The sequence below is a fragment of the Medicago sativa genome, chromosome 5 (genome assembly GCF_051527215.1).
Source record: "Medicago sativa cultivar Bolivia chromosome 5, Bolivia_mono, whole genome shotgun sequence".
Taxonomy (NCBI): domain Eukaryota; kingdom Viridiplantae; phylum Streptophyta; class Magnoliopsida; order Fabales; family Fabaceae; genus Medicago; species Medicago sativa.
Genome location: NC_140753.1, coordinates 134,380 through 154,755, shown reverse-complemented (window position 1 = coordinate 154,755; position 20,376 = coordinate 134,380). Strand labels below are relative to the sequence as shown.

General features: G+C 33.7%; 1 protein-coding gene across 1 annotated transcript; it reads right to left on the bottom strand.

Annotated features, from left to right (window-relative positions):
* Positions 1–389: 389 nt before the first annotated feature.
* On the bottom strand, positions 390–4,027 carry LOC146918802 (wax ester synthase/diacylglycerol acyltransferase 11-like). The gene is made up of 6 exons (XM_085712025.1): positions 3,288–4,027; positions 1,796–1,868; positions 1,336–1,403; positions 986–1,201; positions 753–890; positions 390–628 (listed from the first exon to the last, which is right to left on the bottom strand). The coding sequence occupies exons 1-6, from the start codon at positions 3,993–3,995 to the stop codon at positions 479–481; spliced, it is 1,353 nt and encodes a 450-aa protein (XP_085568151.1). The 5' UTR covers positions 3,996–4,027; the 3' UTR covers positions 390–478.
* Between the last annotated feature and the right edge of the window lie 16,349 nt (positions 4,028–20,376).

The following is a 20,376-nucleotide window of genomic DNA, read 5'->3' as shown; positions in this document are numbered from 1 at the left end:
TGCTCAATCAACAACAAATTAACAGCGAGGACCTATTTTGCTAACGGAAAAAAACGTTGGGGACCAAAAATTTAATAAAATTTAAGTAGGGACTAATGCTGAAACGCGCCTATTTATAGAGATCTAAAACATAATTAACCCTATTTTCTATCATCAGTACGAAGAAGAGAGATGAAGCACCAAAAAGCCTTGAAAAAGTTATGGGAGATGGTGGCATTTACTTTACTTTTCAGAAATTGAGTTTAACTAGTTGGATTTTAAAAATAAAAAGAATATTGACCAATTGTCTAAATTCATGCTAGTGTTTGTCGTAACCTTAAGCATTATTCTTTGTTGAAGAACGTTGAAATATCTTGTAATAAGGGATGGAAGGAGTGGATGATTCATTGTTTGTGTGTATCTCATCAATTAATAGTCATTGCAATGTTAATAATATTTGTTGTCCCACATCCAATGAATACAATTTTCCAAATTAATGTCATATTTTGTTTGTAACCTGCTCCTTCATTTCAAGTAATGCATCTTCAAAGCACTTAGCAAGAAATTGAGGATCAGGAATGATGTCTTTAGCCACCTGCACTTGCATGTCGGCCTTTCCAGCATAACTCACCATATTCAAAACAAGTGCCTGGAATAACAATAACAACCACCGGCCATGAACCTTTCCATTATATTTATACTCAACAAAAAGGTAGAAATAATAAAATACTCTATGTTGTAAAGAAATAACAGAGTGAGTTAAGGGGTTGTACATGAGGCAAGGCAGAATTATTTGCCCTTAAGAACGTTATAGGATTGCCTCCAATCATAATCTCCTCTTGAGGGCCAACCACATTTGAGATTGTAAAGGTAGTGTTGCAGAGTATTCGATAATTCAGCAAGCTAGCAAACTGCAATTTTGAAATAATTATATAATAAATACTTCACACACCACACCACCATAAGCTTATACAGAAATAATAAGGGGAGAAAGAAATTAAAGCACCTTTGGACCAAGAGTTGACATTACTAAATCTCCAATTTTGTATGACAAATGGGCCTCCAAAGATCGTTTCTTTCTGTCAATCATTGCTTTAGCTCTCTTCAAATATTCTAAAGGATCTGAACTGTTGCTTCTATGATAATATATAGGCAGTAGGAACAAACCAAATTTGTTTCCCCATTTTGCCCCTGAATTGCTTTTCATCAAATTGGACAGTTCCTGATATAATAAGTAATGCTCATTCTTATCAAACATCAATCAATATTATACTCTTGTTATATATGTATTATACTCTAAGCACAGCTTATAACTATTCATAAATAAATAAAGTAAATTTGGGGAGAGTGGACTACCTGCAATCCTGGCTGCTTCCTCAAGTTGACCATAGCTAATCCTGTTAGCTGAACACCATCTTGCAGCCCTTAAAGCACGACAAAGAAACATTTAGTGTATGTTTGATTTCAATTCTAGAGGGGGGAAAAATTGCTTCTAAATGTGTAGAATTCTTGCATGTTTGGTTGCTCTGGAATAGAGTTGATTTTGCCTCCAAAATTTATTCTACTTCAAGCTAGAAATTGAATATTTTGATTTTATAATTGATTTTTAACACTCGTGTGTATTGTTTAACTCACATTTACATGAATGTATCTAAACATGAATCATTTTACCTTCAACTCACTTCTAGTCAGAATCAATATCACATAATCAATTCACTCAATCAATTTTTGTCAACACAGAACCAAACATACACTTAATCAGTCGTAATTGGTTTTCGTAAATGTGTGGGAATTATGTTTATTCAAATGTGTTTACCATTAGGTTCTCTGAAGTCCAGGTATCTTGATATTCCAGATGATATAACTGCAAATAGAACGTCGTTTATGGTCTGCAGATCAAAAATAAAAATTAACAATCACAGGAAAATAAGTTCTCAAAAATTATTTTATCAGTATGTTCACACGTCAATGTGGCTTGTAATTAATGTTCATAAATTTTACGTTTATCATTCACTTTTCCTGTCACATTAGTACTTTGAGTGGTGAACAACACATTAATACTGCAAATACAAGGTTGTGTCTTGTCTTCCATTAACACGTTGTTTTCATCCAGATTAAGTGCAACCCAACAAACCAAAGGCATGTTAGTAATTAGCAAGACCTACCAATTACTACATAATTTATTGAATGACGAGTTGACAGCTATTTGAATCGAAAAGGACAGAAACTGAACCCAATTTGATTCCATAATTCCACCGCGTATATGTAGAGTGAAAGAAATAAACAAAAAAAAGGTGTCATAAATAAATAAAACAAATGGATGTACACAATCAAATTAAATTGGATCGGAAGTCTTGACACACTATGGCTATGTTTGGTTCCACTCTTGCGAGCAGCCAAATAATCGAGTTTGTTGATGTAAAATTGATTTTGATACGTTGGGTTATTTTCAAATAAATTTGATTTTGTCTTTGGAATTTATTTTACCTTTAAATTGGTATTTGTAGTTTTCAAGTCTAAACATAGTGTCGCATTTGAGTCACTTTTACATAATTCAAAATCAATAATTTATTTGAGCAAAATCAAATATGCACTAATGTTTATTTTCAATCAAACCAATGGCAATGCAATAGCCAAACAACAAAACTAAAAGAAATTGGATAGGATGTTTTTCTTTTTTTGGAATAAATTAACCTAATTCAATCATGAAAGACACCTACCTACCCATGAGCTTGTTAGTTTAACTAATCAATTATTAATATAGACCAATGTGTATCACCTAAATGTGGCCCACAACACACGCATAGTTTATAAATATGTTCATGAAGTGGTTTTTTTTTTTTTTTCTCTCAAAAAAAAAAATGAAGTGGTTTTTTTTTTTCTTTCACACTATTGGAATATAACATTTATGTCATGTCTCTCAAAAAAAAAACATTTATGTCATAGAGATCGGACTTAAAATTTGAAAAAACCAAACTAACCATAGAAATTGATATTGACATCGGGAAAAAATCGAAACTAAAATTTTGTATCAAGTCAAACTAGTTTGATTTGGACAGATATAATTTTGTTTGTGCTCAAAAAGTATTGGATTATTTGGACATGTGTATTTTTTGTGTATTGTCATTTCTAAAATTCACGCGAGAAAGGACTACTATTCATTAAAAAAAAAAAAAAAAAGTCAGAAAACAGGAGCGTTTAACAAAAAGTGATTTGTGGTGGTGTTAAAAAGTAATTATAATAATTTGAGTGAAACACAGAAATGGTTTGAATGAGTGATTGCATTGAAAGAGGAATGAATAAGTTACCGCGTTAGGAACAGCGTTCTTGACAGTCTTCATGTGTTCCAATGAAAAAGTAGCAGTTGCTATCTTCCTGGGCCAAAGGTCAACCCCTTCTCCGCCTGTTATAGCGGTTTTACGGTCACGAATCCATAGAACCCTCAGAATGAATTGGATGACATATATAAATGAAAAATACAGAGCAATCATAATACTCCATAAATTTCTTGTTGGAGGTTTAGTATTTGGAAGAGATATGGTTGGAAGAGCGTTTGGATCTTGCAACTTCCTACAACCAGCAAGGAGCATCGACATGAGTGATATTCCATCTCCAAGTGAATGATGAATTCTAAATATAATACACTTGTGTGCTCTCAGAATATGCATCTCCCAAAGTGGCTTATCCATGCTCAGTTTTGATTCTGTGCATAAATCAGACATATACTCACTGATTGCTGATTCATCATCATAGGAGACTGAATCGTTGATGACAAAGATGTGGCGGTCGAGGTCAATTTTGATTGGACGCCAGTGTTCAACACCTCGATGGTCACGAACCATGAGGCTAGTGAACCTTGGATGTTGAAGCATAACTGAGTTCTGGATTTGTGTTTTTACTGAATCAACATCGATTGGATTCTTCAACCCTATGACACAGTGGATTATTTGGTTCATCTCTGGTTGTAGGAACAACCTCCCCGCTGGGGTCAGAGGTTCATCATCCTCACCCATCATCTCTCTGTATCCTCTCCTCTTATGCCCACCTCATAGTCATACATATAGAAATAGTAATACTAGTAAATCAAAATAAACCTTTTTTCTTTTTTTAGGAAAATAATAAAAAAATAAAGTACTCCCTCCGTCCCGGAATAACTGACCCATTTTCTAAAAAAAAGTGTCCCAAAAAAACTGACCCATTTCAATTTTCAATACAACTTTCATCATTCCCAATACAATATAACACTAAATAATACTACTTTTATCATTCCCAATACAATATATTCCACTTTCCCCTTTATTTATACACTTTTCTTAATATGTGTGAAAAACCAAAGTAAGTCAATTATACGGGACGGAGGTAGTATTCTGTATTACTCTACTTAGGATATCCTTCCGTTTCCGCTAGGTAGGACTTTTCTTTATAAATCATTATCATGTCACCTTGTTGGTTCTGTAATTAATAAAAGTCGCCGCAGAACAGAACAGTGCTTTCATTTTTTTTTTGAATAATTCATTTGTTTGATATAGTATATTGAATGGTATGATTTGGATTTGGTAGGACTTTCCTTCCCCTTTACCAAAAACTCGTTACAATTAATTACTCCTTTGTTTTAATGAGAAAAAAAGGGCACACATTCATTTCATTTTCTTTTCCAGTACTTTTTTTGTTTGTACTATTATTAGGTGTATAGCTCCGGCTGCTATTTACTGATTCATCAAAAATCATCATAATGGTCACGTGTAATTCTTTACAAAATTTATATTGAGTAGTTAGCTAGTTCTTTAGAAATTAATTACTGTAATATGGAGTATATGCGGAAGGAAGCTATAGTCATCTGCCTATGTCCCTTGTAAAAACGTTGGGAAATTGACAAATGGCGTACATAGCGACAGAAGATGAGGAGTGGGGATAACTCAAACCAAACACTTTACGTTACCAGTATGTGTATGTGTGGACACCAATATTCCATGCTATTTTTTGCATCCATTAGCCAGAAATGGATGTGTGTGTACTTGTCTTCGTCTATGCTTCATCTTCTCGATCCCTATCCCCGGTGCCCACCCAATGCATTCAATTCAACTACGGGATAACGACAATTGCTAGTTGAATTTTGAAGAGCTCGGAAGGATTTGGGTTTAGACACAAGCTGCTATAATAAATGTACACAATTTTACGATTTCTGCCGTTCATCTAAAATCAAATGGTTAAGAAAGAAAATTGTGTCTTTTTAATTAAAACAATTTTAACCATATAATTTTGATCAAACGACTAATATTGTATTACAACATCCTACTGTAACCGCATGAAATCTTATTTCGTTCTCTTCAAAACCCAAACACCAAGGTCCAATCATATGAAGTCCCTGTTTGGTTACGCGGTGTGAACTGTTAAACGCACGTCTTACCCTTCAAACGCGATTCCGAGGTGTTTGGTTCTCCACCAACACTCTACCGCCGTCGCACGTTTTCCTCTTCAGAATCGATTTTTAAAGAAGCTGCTCTCCCTAGCTTCTTGAAATCGAGTCTTTCCACCGCAGAAGTACATATCATCCATTTGACTCTTTTGCCCTTGAATCTCATCAGTTTTTTTTATATACCTTTTAAGTTTGAAAAATCCCTTCACCTACCTGAGAAACCTACTGATGGTATGCGTGATTTTTTTGCAGCTGTGAAGATACTGTTTTTGTGTTGCAGAAATTTCAAGGACAAAGGTTGAAGAAGGCGTTTTTTGTGATGCTTTTTGTTTTCTTGTTCCACTAAGGCCCATCTGAAATCCTTCTTAAAGCCCAATAATTTAAAATTTTATAAAATAATAATATGAATCTTAGTAGTTAATTACCGATAGTTTTTTTTAATAATCTTTACACAATTGTATTAAATTTAATAATGGAATATGTTTTAAATGCACACAAATGAGAAACCCATTTTGGTCATTTACACAACCAAAAGCAATTTTGACACAAAATATCCAAACAACATATTTCATACAAATCACTTCTATTATAAAGGTATCCAAACACAATTCACTTTTCATTCAACTCACTTTTAATCAAAATCACTTCTATAAAATCAATTCAACCAAAATCAATTTTCTTCACCGCATAACCAAACACACACGAAGACACCACCATGTTGCACCGCTTTGGCCTCCTACCCGGTTAGAAGGCTTAGATCCCTGCACATTTGTGCTTTTGAACATGAATTTGCTACAACAGTTTCACTCGTTGATGTTTTGTGTTTACCTGTGTTTTTGGTAAACAATTACTAGTTTTAGATTAATTGCATGCATGATCAAGTTAAAAATCATAAGACATATTTGTGCAATAGTTTCTCATAAAAGTTTGCATGTTCATCATTGTTTGTAAGTTTAAAAAAAAAATGAAGATAAACGTTTAATTCAACTAGATCGAAATAAGTTTCAGAGTAAAAGAAAATTTAAAGACAAATGCAAGTAATCTTAAAATACACAACATTTTGATTAAATAAATGAAGAAAGTTAGTGCACAGAATCATACATTTCTCTGGGTACACTCGTTTATCGTTTTAACATGGATTATGGAAATTTCACAATTGTATAAATGATTTTGTGACACCTATTTCCTATACAAAATTACTATATATACTAAGTAAGAAAATAAATGAAAATGACAATCACAAACTAAATGCTTTAGGCAAGAAAATTATAAGATTAAAAAAAGATCAATCATCATAAGTCGGATTTAGGCAAGGTATACCAAATCATTTACCAAGCAATAAAGTGTAAGTAAAGTACCGTATTCACAAAGATTGTCGTTTCAACTAGCAATTCGCGTTACATATTTAGGAACAATAAAATAATATAAAACAATAAAAGATAAAGGTCAGTGGACTTTGCAATTTGATATGTTTGCAACAGTGTAAGATTTACTTGTTTTGATTGCAGAATGTTAACGGCGGTTAGGATTTTTCGAATTCCTTCTATTTTTTTGTTGGAATTATTTAACAGCCAAGTCTTATTCAGCTTTTAGAGTTTTTTTATCTAAGTGATGAGTTCGTGAGGTTTTACTACCTATCAGCTATCAGCTTGCACCTGCTGATCACACGGGTACGTACGTGTATGGGTTCATTTCCCTCCAGTTGTCAGTTGCAACCTTCCACCGAAGTTTCTACGAGTTTCAGTGTTTAAGGTTGTCAGTTCTATAGGGAGATACACGTACTGATTAGTCAATAATTTAGTGTTTTTAATATATTATTTGAGTCTATTTTATTTGTTTTTATTTCCTTTTTTAGAACTATTTTACTTCAATTGTAAGTTATTTAATTTCAGGAACGAATATTCTAAAGATTGAGTCTTGGAGCAAAAGAAAGGAGATTTGGAGCTGATTCGGGCTAAAAATACGAAGATTGAATGCAAAAATATGAAGCCCCCAAGTCAGAAGCTTCACACGACCCGTGCCACCAGCCACACGGTCGTGCCAACACCCCAGAGTCCCTTTTGCTGCTTTTGGTTTCCCGGACAAGCTGCCTATTAGTTTATTTTTGACCTAAAGCCCGTGGTTTCTTGTGCAACACTTTAGTGATTTACTTCTTAGGGCTTAAGTCATTGTTAGACTATAAATAGAGCAGCCATCAAGCTTGTATAATCATCTTTTTTTCTCTGAAATTAATAGTGACAATTGTTTCTTTGAATAAAAGTTCTTCTTTTTATTATTTTATTTTATGTTATTCTCCTTCTTCTCTTCTATGTCTACAATGAACATGAGTGAGTAGACTCTTCTTGTCTTGGGATTGTTGGATGAGTCTAATGACATAATCCTAATCAAACCAAGCCTCGAACCCTAATTTTATGTAAATCTACTTTCTAATCTAATTTCACCGTTTTTATAATGAATTAACAAGTATCAAACTCATAATGACACAGCGGAGGGTTAGTACTTGTTAATTCATCATCACAAATATCAAAGCGAAGCATCGAAAGAAAAAGTTTTTATATTGGAACAAGTGAAATTAAACAAGGATTGTGAAACATGAGAATAGTCTAGCAAACCTTGAGACAATAAAGTTTCGTTCTTCAAGGATTCCAATAGTAATCAACCATGAGAATAGGCTTGGTTGCTAGAGGAACACACTCACTGAAACTGAAAGGAGATGTGATAGGCTAAAGAGAATCTTGTCTTTAGAAAATAGGTCCAACATAAAGTTTTAGGTTTAGGGTTTGGTTTGTGAAGGGTTTGCCACCAAGATGAACCAATAATCCCAAGGCGCTTTTTATTATTACTTTTAAACCGTTAAACATCCCAACTTTTCAACTAAACTCTCTTCTAATCATTCATAAAATTTAATTGAATTAAACAACTCCCTGTTGGAACGATACTCTCTTATTACTACATCGGTAAACCGTGCACTTGCGGATTTACTACATCACTTACGTGCATAGAGGTATGTGTATGTTCTTACTTTCTCAAAGGTATTTGAATCAATAATGGATATTATGGTTCCTAAATTCCAATGTCTTAAAGGTACCATCATCTATTGAATCTCTCTCTCTCTCTCTCTCTCGGTAATTCTTCAAACGGGTAGCCATATCTCGTCTACCTTACCAAGGATGAAAGAAGAGTGAAGTTATTGGGCTAATTTAAGTCATGAAGGCATTGTGTTTCGCTAATTATTGTATTTGTTACCTTAGTTACTTCCAGATTTAGGCAGGTATTCACCAATATTAGTTATGTCACCTCTCTAAGTACTTATATCTTAGGGTGATTCGCTTTAGAGGAGACAGATCTTACGCATGACAGTAAAATTAAATAGGATTTGAAAAATAGCTTAATAAAGACTTTAAATTAAATAAAACATCCAACAAACAGAATATGGGTTCATCTTATAACCCTAGCCTAAAAAGACTTGGTTATTCATGGTAATTAAACACAAATTACAAAAGAAACAAAACATACCCTAGAGACTCAAAGTGAGGAGAGAAACTCCTTCATAGGGGCTCCTCGTGCTTGACTTTCTCTTGAACCATTTTGTTCTGAACGATAAACTATGAATGAGAGTAATGGTATTCATAGGGAGAGTTTCCACCTAAAGTTAGGCTTAAAAACTGAGTTTTTCCACTAAATTAGCAAAAAACAGTTCTGTCCGATTTTCTTCATATTTAGGGCGCATGAGTGTGAAGATTTTCATGCTCAGGGAGCCTAGCCCATGCTCGGGGCGCATGAGAGTGCATTCCCATGCCTAAATGCATGTTTCTTCGTCTTTTTAGGTGTTTGCTTTCATGTAAGATGTCTTGGAACTTGGGAACATAATTCCTCCATTTGTAATGTCTTACGATGTCTCTTGAATCTTCATTCATGATCTTCCCAAAGTTTTCACAAGTCTTTAGATATCTTGCTTTGCAATTTGCACGATTTCTTCTTGAATTACATCAAAACACCCTAGAATTTCTATGTTTCAGGAAAAATACAACTACATGACTCAAATATAGAAAACATTACAAATGTCCTAAAATCGTAAGCAATTGTTCTAATACTCCTCTATTGTGGATGAAAAACCTATTAAAAATGAGTGAAAAACATGTTAAGAATAACGTAAAATGATTTGTCATCACATTACATAACTAATTAAAAGTTAAACACGTTCGTGTAAGAAAATAATAATTAAACATGTGTTTCTTTACTATAAAACTATCAACTTTTTTTAGTCCATCTGGATATTTTCTTTAAATATTGATCATCCAAAAAACTTCTTTCATCAAGTTTAGGTTTTAGAGTTCTATCATGAAAATAAAAAAACTAGAGAGTTGCTTGGTAGTGACACGACATTGTTGAGGTCATCTAAAGAACCTTAAACAAGTTAGACCATCAAAGATGTTCTAAACGATTGTTGAATTGAACAGTGCTTTCATTTTTTGTTATTTCTGAAAATATTTCATCTTTATCAAACATTTTTTTCTCTTCTTTAGAACATTATGGTTAATGATAGACGGAGTTGACAAGTGCACCTAGCAACAAGTCGTAAAATAGTAAGGTGTATTGTTCTTGTTGGTGTAAGTCTTAGAGGTCAATGGTTTATGTTAAACTTATGTTATGTATCATGACTTTTATTATTAAATAATATATGACAATCTTTATTGTATTGGTTATAATGTTAATAAAGTCTCTGGAATAGATAGTTCGTGTAATGGTATATTAAGTCTGACTTAATCATGAGATTACATTGACATAAATAACGATATTCTTAAATGTATCCGTAGTCAAGCTTTAATATGAATTGAGATAATAATAAAGCGTAGAAACTATTATGTATGTAGACAGATGATCACATCTCATGAGTCATAAATATGAGATATTAAGTATATACATATGTATAAATATTAGGAGTAATATTTATAAGGGTTAATTATGTTTCTAGTCCCAATAAAATAGCGACCTTGTAAGTTTAGTCCCTACTTAATTTTAATACCATTTTTAGTCCCTAATTTTGTTTTTCTGCACTGAGTATTAGTCCCTACTCAATTCAAATTTGTTTAATTTATGCTTAAACTCTTAAATTTTTGAACAATTTTTTGCAGACATGTTTAGAACATTACTAAAAGTTCGTCCGCAAAAAATTATCGCAAAATTTGATTTCTACATCCAGATTTTATTACTTTTTATCTTTAACTTTTGTCGTTTTAAAAAATTCATATTTAATTCATTTCATGTCAGAAAATTCTAAATTTTAGTAAACGAACCTTTCATAGTGTTCTTGTCTCAAAAAAATCGTTCAAAAATTTAAGAGTTTAAGGATAATTAATCAAACTTTGTTTTAGCAGGGACTAAAATTATAAGTAATTTTTTTTATAGGGACTAAAAATGCTATTAAAGTTAAGTAGGGACTAAACTTACAAGGTCGCTATTTTATAGGGACTAGAAACATAATTAACCCTATTTATAATGATTTATACTGGATTGGTCCACCGTGAGAATACTACATATTATCCTATGAAAATGTCATAAGATATTCTTACAATGATAATGGTGTATATCACTCTTAGACCTGAAACCACTATGATCCCTAGATGTGGACTCAAGTGCTTTGTTGTCATTCTAACGTTGTCTGTAAAAAGATAACCATAACGTTGGTCAATGGGTACTTGATAAATCATGCTGAGGGACATGACTGTCCTAGATGGGATTTGTCCCTCCTCCTAACAGAAGATATATCTTTAGGCCTCTTGATGAAATATGATTGTAAAGTTGCATGACCATGCCGAACTAAGTCAATATGAGATATTGAACTTATTCGTTGTTCAGTATATTTCGGGATAAAGAAATATAAATATTGATCTATACAAGGGTGACAAAATCTATGTCTTGTGATCAATATAGATATTAGGACAAATGAGTAATTGTACACATGAATATTATCATGGAAACTGTTTCGTCAGATCACTTGACACTCTTGTCACTTGAGTAGCAATGATGTGTTGCTAGATACCGCTCATTGTTTATAATATTAAATATTAGATTTAATATTATTGCCAACGTGACTAGAACCTATGGAGTCACACAAAAAAGAACGGTCAAAAGAGAAATATAAGTAAGACTTATATGATGGGTGCATTTAGTAAATAACGTTAATTAGTTAGCAAACGACTAAACTGGTTATTGGGCTTACGGAAGTCCATTAGTGACTTCTGACTTGCAGAGCACACTAGGAGTTCTATAAATAGAACCCTTGTGCTGAAATCTTTGTTACACGTTTTTGAGAAACCCTAGTTCTCTGAAAATTCTCATTCCTTGACTAGCACCGAGACTTGGAGGGGCACTGTTCGTGTGGACTTGCTAAAGGCTCTGCTGCTTGCTGAGCTGTGATCGAGATTCCAAACTGCACACTTCGAGGTAACAATTGAACCACTGATTCATGACAAATTTGTGATGATCTATGAAAAGAAAATCAAATTTTTTTATTCCGCTGTTTATTCTGTAATTCGATTTTCCTTCCGTACTCCATAGAGATTTTCGTTCAACTCAATAATTAGAAAAAATTATTTTAAAAAGGAAAATAATAAAAGATGATTAGAATTGCAGAGTTTAATTGTCTTGCCCAATGCGAGATTAGGTTTTCCAGATTCAGATGACTAACGGAGATTATGGTTTCCTAGAATCCTCCCTTCGTCTTTGAATGGAATTTACCGTTCGAGAAATTAAATAATTTATTTCGTGATCATTGATTTAATGTGCCACGACGATACTACTCATTTTAAGTTTCTAGGTTAACTTGTGTAGGACCAACCGGAGTCGTGTACTATGCTGACAAAGGAAAAGCATACCGAGACAACACAAATTTAACCTAAAAAAGTGCAAAGTCATTAAAAAGGCCAATGAGCTTGGATATTTCGAGTTGTCAATGCTTACTTTTACCCTACAGATCGATTTACACAGTTACTCTCGTAGTTAACCAATTGCAAAAAGCATTAAGAAATGCAACAATTTAATTTAAATCTCAGCACAATAAAAGAAATAAATTGAATAAAAAAATTATTAATAAACTCCAACAAAGAAGAAGGGATTCATCTCGAAACCCTAATTAAGAGGTTTGGTTGCTCATGGCAACAAACATCGTAACAAAACAAAAGAAAAACATACCCTAGCAAGAATAAAAGAAGGACAAATTCCGCTTTGAATCTCTGATGCTTGATCCTTGATCTGAACCGTCAATGTTTATGAACGAATAAAACAATGTCCAAGGGTCTCTATTTATATCATAAGGTTGCTTGGGGTTCAAGTCGAGAAAATTGTGCTTTTTCCGCCGATCCAGCTTGGAAAACAAGGAAAAAGTGACTTCTGACCCGGTACTAGGCGCAGGGCGCCTAGGGCAGCATTGAAATGTTTCCCCATGCCACTCTTAGGCGGAGGGCGCCCAGGTACATCCCCTCGGGTGCGATTTATTGTGTTTTCTTCCCGCTTTCGGTCATTCTTCCGTCTGAAAACTTTTAGGAACTTGAAATTAATTTTCTTAACTTTGTATTGTCTTCAACAACCTTTTAAGAAACTTTGATATTCATTTCTTCGGCAAAAGTTATGGTGCATAAGCCATAACTTATGCACCATGCATAAGTTAATCACAACCGTCAGATCAGGGACATTACAAACATTCAGATTGCAGCTTCAGCTCTTCCTCTCTCAACCGACCACCTCCACCACACCCTCCATCCTCCGTCCACCCCATCGCCGTCACTTCCATTCCTCCACCGCCGATCTCTGATCCGCTCCTTTTATGTCTCAGCTTCGTTCACTTGCTTTCACGATCTGTTTCGCTTCTGAATTTCTTCTTCCTCGCGAATTTGTTGCTATGGTTCAAAATACGTTGTTGTACTGTTCACGCCGGTTCTGTGTTGTTGACGAATGAAGCTCAGTTTGGTGACTGTTAGGTTCAATTTAAAAGGATGATGACTTTGTGTGTTTGTATGCGTGTGTTGGTGAAAGATTTGTTGCTTGCAGGTTCGGTTGTGGCTTTGGATTGTTCTTGAGCTTCAGATCAGATCCGAATTCAAGAATGATTGAAGCTCATATTCGTTTTGGATCATGAAAGAGTTTGTTGCGATCTGGAAATTGATTCTTAAGTATGTTGTGTTTGTATTTTCATAATCTGGGAAAGTGTTCTTCAAAGTTCTAGAAGAAATTTTGGAGAGAAAAGAGATTTTGATTTAATTTTGAGGCTGCCGTTTTATTCAATGGTGTTTATATGGGTTTCAGTGCGGCCTTAAAGATGTCGGACCCCAAATTCAAAACCATTAAGTACATCTAATGGTTTTGGAGTACAACTCACAGAAACCATTTCGACAGCAAAATGGTTTTGGAGTCCAACTCACGGAAACCATTCCCACAGCAAAATGGTTTTGAAGTACAACTCACAGAAACCATACTCATAGCAAAACCATTAGACAATTATTTTGGTTTTGAAGGTATTTTGTTTTACATCATCAGCAACTAAATCAATGAAAAATGTTTTTTTAATTATAATAAATTATTAATGTTCTTCATGTTTTATGGTTTCACTTGAAAAAAAAATAAAAAAAATAAAAAAATAAAAAATAAAAAAATAAAAAAAACGTTCACTTGGGGTGTAAAAAGCAATTATGTTGGGTGTAAAAAGCAATTATGCAAGGTGCATGAGGATCTCCTTATGCACCATAACCACACCCCATTTCTTCATCCTTGATCCTTCACATGGTGTCTTGATTTTATGATTTACATGTTTCCTCGCTACAAAACACTCAAAACACCTATGGAGTTGCATGATCTAAGATAAAGCTGAATTACAACGACTCGAGTGAAAACAATATAATATGTTCCTAAAATCATTAACAACTTCTCTAACTCTCATTTTATTTGTCTTCAAATGCAAAGAAACAGTATTAAAAACATAGCCAAAATATTATATGATGTTGTGTCATCAGTTAACTTTAAAAAAAATGAGATGAATTTATATAATCAAGTTAGGTTAGAGGGGAGCCCCTAATATGGTCCTCAAAATTAGGGTCCATCGGTGGACCTGTCCAAATGACCTACTGCAACCGGTTACCGTCACTTTAGTTACTAGAAATACCAGTACTTATCTTATCCTGGTTCCTTCGACGCGGCCCCCACGAGAACATCAGAAACAACAAAAAATTCCTGTGCTTCTAATCTTCTCAACCTGCAGAGCACTAAAGAATCTTTTTTTTTTTGTGATGGCCGAAATTTGAACCCCAGACCTTGCATATATTATGCATTTTCCATACCAACTGAGTTAAGCTCACGAGGACATAACATTGAAGAATCTACTTGCGAGGGTTAGTGGTAAGGAAAGGGAATGGGTTTTTGCATCCAGATCTCTAGAGTAAAAAATAACCATGAAATATTTTCCTACTCAAATATGTTGTGATTGGACTTCATAGTCATTATTCTGTGTTGAACCTTTCTTTTTTTCTTCTTGTCCAATAGCTCAAGATTGTTTCATGAAAAAAACTGTATTGGTGTGGAAGTAGCTCAAGATTGCCAATGTATAAAAAAACTAAATAAATCGATTTCCATGGAGAATTGTTTCACGCTAGCGAGTGCTTGAAGAAGGGTGAGGTAGAGTTGGATGAACTTACAATGAGAAAGGTGAAACGATGTAAAGTGGTTGTGCAATGAAAGAAAGATAGTGATGGATTGGAGAGGATACACTCAGGGATAATTAATTAAATTAAACTTTTTAACTAAATTGACGATCCCTTCCTTCCTAAAAAAAAAAAAAAACTAAATTGACGATTCCTTATAAAAAGAACCAAATTGATGATGGGGTTGTAGTAGGTAATCTGCACAGGTCCACCAACGGACCCTTATTTTGGAGGTCCATATATAAAGGATCCCATGTTAGAGAGGAAGAAGTATTAAACACTAAACCCAATTAGAAGAAAAATAAATATTTGTTGGTGTGAGATATAAACAAGTTACTATATATATAGGGTTTTGCTAGAAGCCACCCATAAATGTGTCTTTTAGCAACCCACACATCAAGGTGAGATTATCCACTTTTTAGTTATAAACTTGCTAAAAGACACCTTCATAAAAGGTGTCTTCTAGCGAAACCCACACACACACACACACACACACACACACACACACACAGATATATATATATATATATATATATATATATATATATATATATATATATATATATATATATATTTGTGCGTGAATAAGATATCACTACATGTAATTGTAGAGACCAGTCCTTTAAGTCGATAGAAGTTAAAACTTCATTCATCTTAAATTATAAGTCGTTATGGTCCTCTTAGACCATTCAAGAAATTCTTAATACTTACCAATATGCTTCTGGTCAACATATTAATTTGGATAAATCTGAAATCTCTTTTAGCCAAAATGTACCCGGTGATCGTAAAATCTTGTTCCAAGGTTGGATGCAAATTAAGGTTGTTGAGTGTCATTCAAAGTACCTAGGCTGCCTGCTTTTGTTGGTAGGTCTAAGAAACAAGTTTTCAATTTTGTCCAAGATAGGGTGTGGAAGAAGCTGAAAGGTTGGAAAGAAAAGTTTTTATCAACTTATGGGAGAGAAGTTCTAATCAAATCAGTGGTTCAAGCTATTCCTACACATGCGATGAGTTGTTTTCTACTTCCGATGGGTTTATGTGAGCATATTGAAAGTATGATTAGTAAGTTCTGGTGGGGTAGCAAACAAGGTGAGCGTAAAATTCATTGGATTAAATGGGAGACATTATGTAAGGAAAAAAAGAAAGGTGGAATAGGATTTCGAACATTTCATGAGTTTAACCTTGCAATGTTATCTAAACAAGGTTGGCGTATTATGCACAACGATGACTTATTGATCTCACAATGTTTGAAAGCAAGGTATTTTCCTAAAAGCAATTTATTAAAAGCTTCAACTAGTTACTGCCCATGTTATACATGGAGAAGTATTTTGCAAGCACGAGTGGATGTTATTGAGAAAGCTGGTATTTGGAAAGTAGGAGATGGTCGTCTAATTAATGTATGAGAGGATAATTCGCTTCCTTATCAAAATAGGCACAAGATTTGGTCCCCTAAACCCCCTAACTGTGATATTATGTTTGTCTCAGATCTCATTCCTCATGATATTCGATGTTGGAATGCTCATTTAATTAATGAAATTTTTCTCCCTTTTGAGGCTCAACAAATTCTTCAATTGCCAATTTCTTTCTCTCAATTGCAAGATCAATTTGTGTGGGGTGCTTCACGGCCAGCTATTTTTTCTGTAAAAAGTTCATACCATTTCTTAAAGGCAGGGCGTGAAGCAGATGATTCACATAGCTCAACGCAGGACAATAATCACCAAGTGTGGAAAAAATGAAGGAAAATAAAAAGTATTCCAAGACACATCCACTTTTCTGGAGGATTCTACATGAAAAACTACCAGTAAAAAATGATCTTTTTAAAAAAGGAATAAGTAGCGATCCATTATGTGTTCTTTGTGGGGAACATAATGAGACAATTTCACACCTCTTTATGGAGTGTCATTGGTCAAAGCATATATGGTTTGCTTCCTCGTTAGGCGTGGTATTTAATTCGCATGATCCCAAGTACATTCCTTTTAATAAGTGGTTGGAGGAAAATATTATTGATGTCGATGAGGATATTATAGTCCATGTTTTGGCCTTGTGTTATGAGATATGGTGTGCTAGAAATAAGAAATGTTTTGAGGGGACTGATGTTGATGTGACTGCCACTATTCAAAGGGCGCATAGATTTATTGTGAATTTTAAGAGTGCTGGTACAATGTTGGTGGAGACACTAAGTGGAGGTCCAATTTTGCCAATATCTAACGTTCATTAGACACCTCCTTTTAGTGATTTCTATAAGTTAAATGTTGATGCAGCAGGTCCGATAGAGGGTGATAAGTGGGGTATTGGTGTTGTGGTGAGAGATAATGAAGGTGTTGTCGTTGGTGCTGGTTCCTGGCAAGTCTTTTCATTACCAGATTTAGAGGTTGCAGAAGCTTTAGCTATGAGAAACAGTTTGGAATTTGCAAAAGACGTGTTTTCTGAATCTTATAGCAGAATCAGATGCTTCTAATGTGGTTTTAGCATTAAATGCTCATCAACAACCTCCCAACTATGTTGACTCTATTATTCGAGATTGTATTAGCTTTAAGGGTAGCTTTCGTAGTTTAAATTTTCTGCATGTTAGGCGTGAAGCCAACCAAGCTGCTCATTATTTAGCTAAATATGCTCTTAAGAATTTAGATTGCATATGGATTGAAGAAACTCCGCCTTGTATTTATGCAGTCTTGGCATTTCATTTATTGCCAGACTATCATTAATGAAATTGTCTTTTAACGTCAAAAAAAAGTCGTGATGGTCCTTTTATACGTATGTTATTTATAAAAGTTCTTAAGTCTCTTGGACAACTTTTGGGAGCCAAAAATGTTGTTGCACATTTCCTTTCTAATTTTTTGCCGTTTCTCTATTTTTTAGAAAATGATCGCGTATCTTATATCTTATTTGTAAAAGTTCTTAAGTCTCTTAGACAACTTTTTGCCAAAAATGTTGTTGAAGACTAAATTACTTCGGGGGATTAGTTATTTGTCTTTTGGAAGGATTGTAAGTGGTTTTTTCATAACAAGGATTGGACCAAGGGTCAACCCTAATGCATATGAATGATTTTTTCATAACAAGGATTGCACCAAGGGTCAACCCTAATCCTATATTTTTTTACATTAGTTTATGATGTACTTACAAAACATATTCAATAGCTTGCACCAAGATGTATGGATTTGGTACATGATGTAGTCTTAATTGGAGAGTCGAGGGAGGGATTGAATGGGATGTTGGAGACTTGAGACAAGTTTTAGAAGCGTAGTAATTTCATTTGAGTAGAAGCAAGACATAGTATATGTAATGTAATTTTAGCAAAAGACGAAGCAGTTTGACCTTAGAGGTGAGAGTTAGAGATCATATCATTCAATTTACACAGTTTAAATATCTTATTTTTTTAGAAGTTCTTAAGTCTAAAATGTTGTTGCACGTTTCCTTTCTAATTTTTTTCTGTTTCTCTATTTTTTAGAAAATGATTGTGTATCTTATATCTTATTTGTAAAAGTTCTTAATTGAAGTCTAAATTACTTCGGGGGATTAGTTATTTGTCTTTTGGAAGGATTGTCAGTGATTTTTTCATAACAAGGGTTGGACCAAGGGTCAACCCTAATGCATATGAATGATTTTTTCATAACAAGGAATGCACCAAGGGTCAACCCTAATCCTATATTTTTTTAAATTAGTTTATGATGTACTTACAAAACATATTCAATAGCTTGCACCAAGATGTATGGATTTGGTACATGATGTAGTCTTAATTGGAGAGTCGAGGGAGGGATTGAATGGGATGTTGGAGACTTGAGACAAGTTTTAGAAGCATAATAATTTCAATTGAGTAGAAGCAAGACATAGTATATGTAATGTAATTTTAGCAAAAGATGAAGTAGTTTGACCTTCGAGGTGAGAGTTAGTGTAACGCCCTCCTTTTTATTTAATTATTTTTATTAAGTTTTTTTTTTAAAGGAATTATTTTTATTAAGTTAGACTCTATTTATGTGATTTATTTATATATATGAGGTGTTAGTATTTTATTATGTGGCATTATTTTATTATTTATTAGAATACGAGAATTATTAGTGTAAGTAGAATTGGAGGTTAGAATAGAAATAAGAATAAGTTATTGGGCCTAAATAGATTTAGGAAGAGTGATTAATATTATAAATAAGGAAGCTTAGGTTAGAAAGAGTTTTTTCGTTAAACCGCTTTTTGGAGAAAGAGGAGAAAGAGGAGAACTCAGAGAGAGAACCCTAGGAACAAAAAACGCTGCTTTTGATTTCAGAAAAACAATCTAAGGTAAGGGTGAGACTATCTTTCACTAATATTAGGTCTGTGAATCATTAGATTGCATCTAACATGCTTTAGGATGAGTTTTTAAGGGGGGTGTTTTATTCATCGGTAAGGGTTGCATGATCATATGGATAGTGAAGGGTTAATTTTCGTTGTTATCTAATTCTTTTGATGAATCTATGATTAAATTTCTGTTCTTTTATGTCACTGTAATTATATGTTTGATTTTCTTTTCTAAATTGTGATGTTTCGTGTTAAATTCATGATCGATATTTGGTATTACTATTATGAATTATTTTGAGTCATCTCCTTCATGATTTGGATCGGCAGGTTTTGTATGATTGTCTTTAGGAATATAAATTTGTGATACTTGAAAAAGAACCTCAATGATGTCTCTGCCAAGCGGATCATATCCTAGGGCTGTTTAAAATATCATGGTTGTTACTAGTAATGCCTCAAAGTGTTTTTCTTTTCCCTTATCCACCACTTGAATCACTCGCAGAAGCTTGTTTAATCCCGTTTGTGAGTTTTCAAAGCCTTCATCAATTTTTCTCATTGTTCTCCTCTCTCGCGACTAACAGATTTGTTTCGTCCCTCTTGATCATCATTTATGTCCTTTATTTGATAAAATTATAAGACCAAATAGGCACCTCTGTATTTAGTCCCTTTTTATTTGTTGAATCTCGATAGCCATGTACACTTAGTGATAGAATGGCCATTGACTAGATGACAACATGCCCTAAGAATTATAGTTATTTGGCATGTTTTCTAAAAGACCAGAGATAGATTTTCTCATAATTGTTCATGAGATTAGTTAATATGAAATTCCTTACCTGATAACATACGACCTATTATTCGAAATTTATTTAGGCAAATTATTAAATTATCCTTATTCAAAAGTAGAATTTAGATGAGGCTCAATTCCTATTTAGCTTCATAGCCCATGGTCTAATTTCACCAAAGTTGCAAAGACGTTGAAATATCTGCCACCTACTATTAGTTTAAACTACCCTTATAAGCTTATTA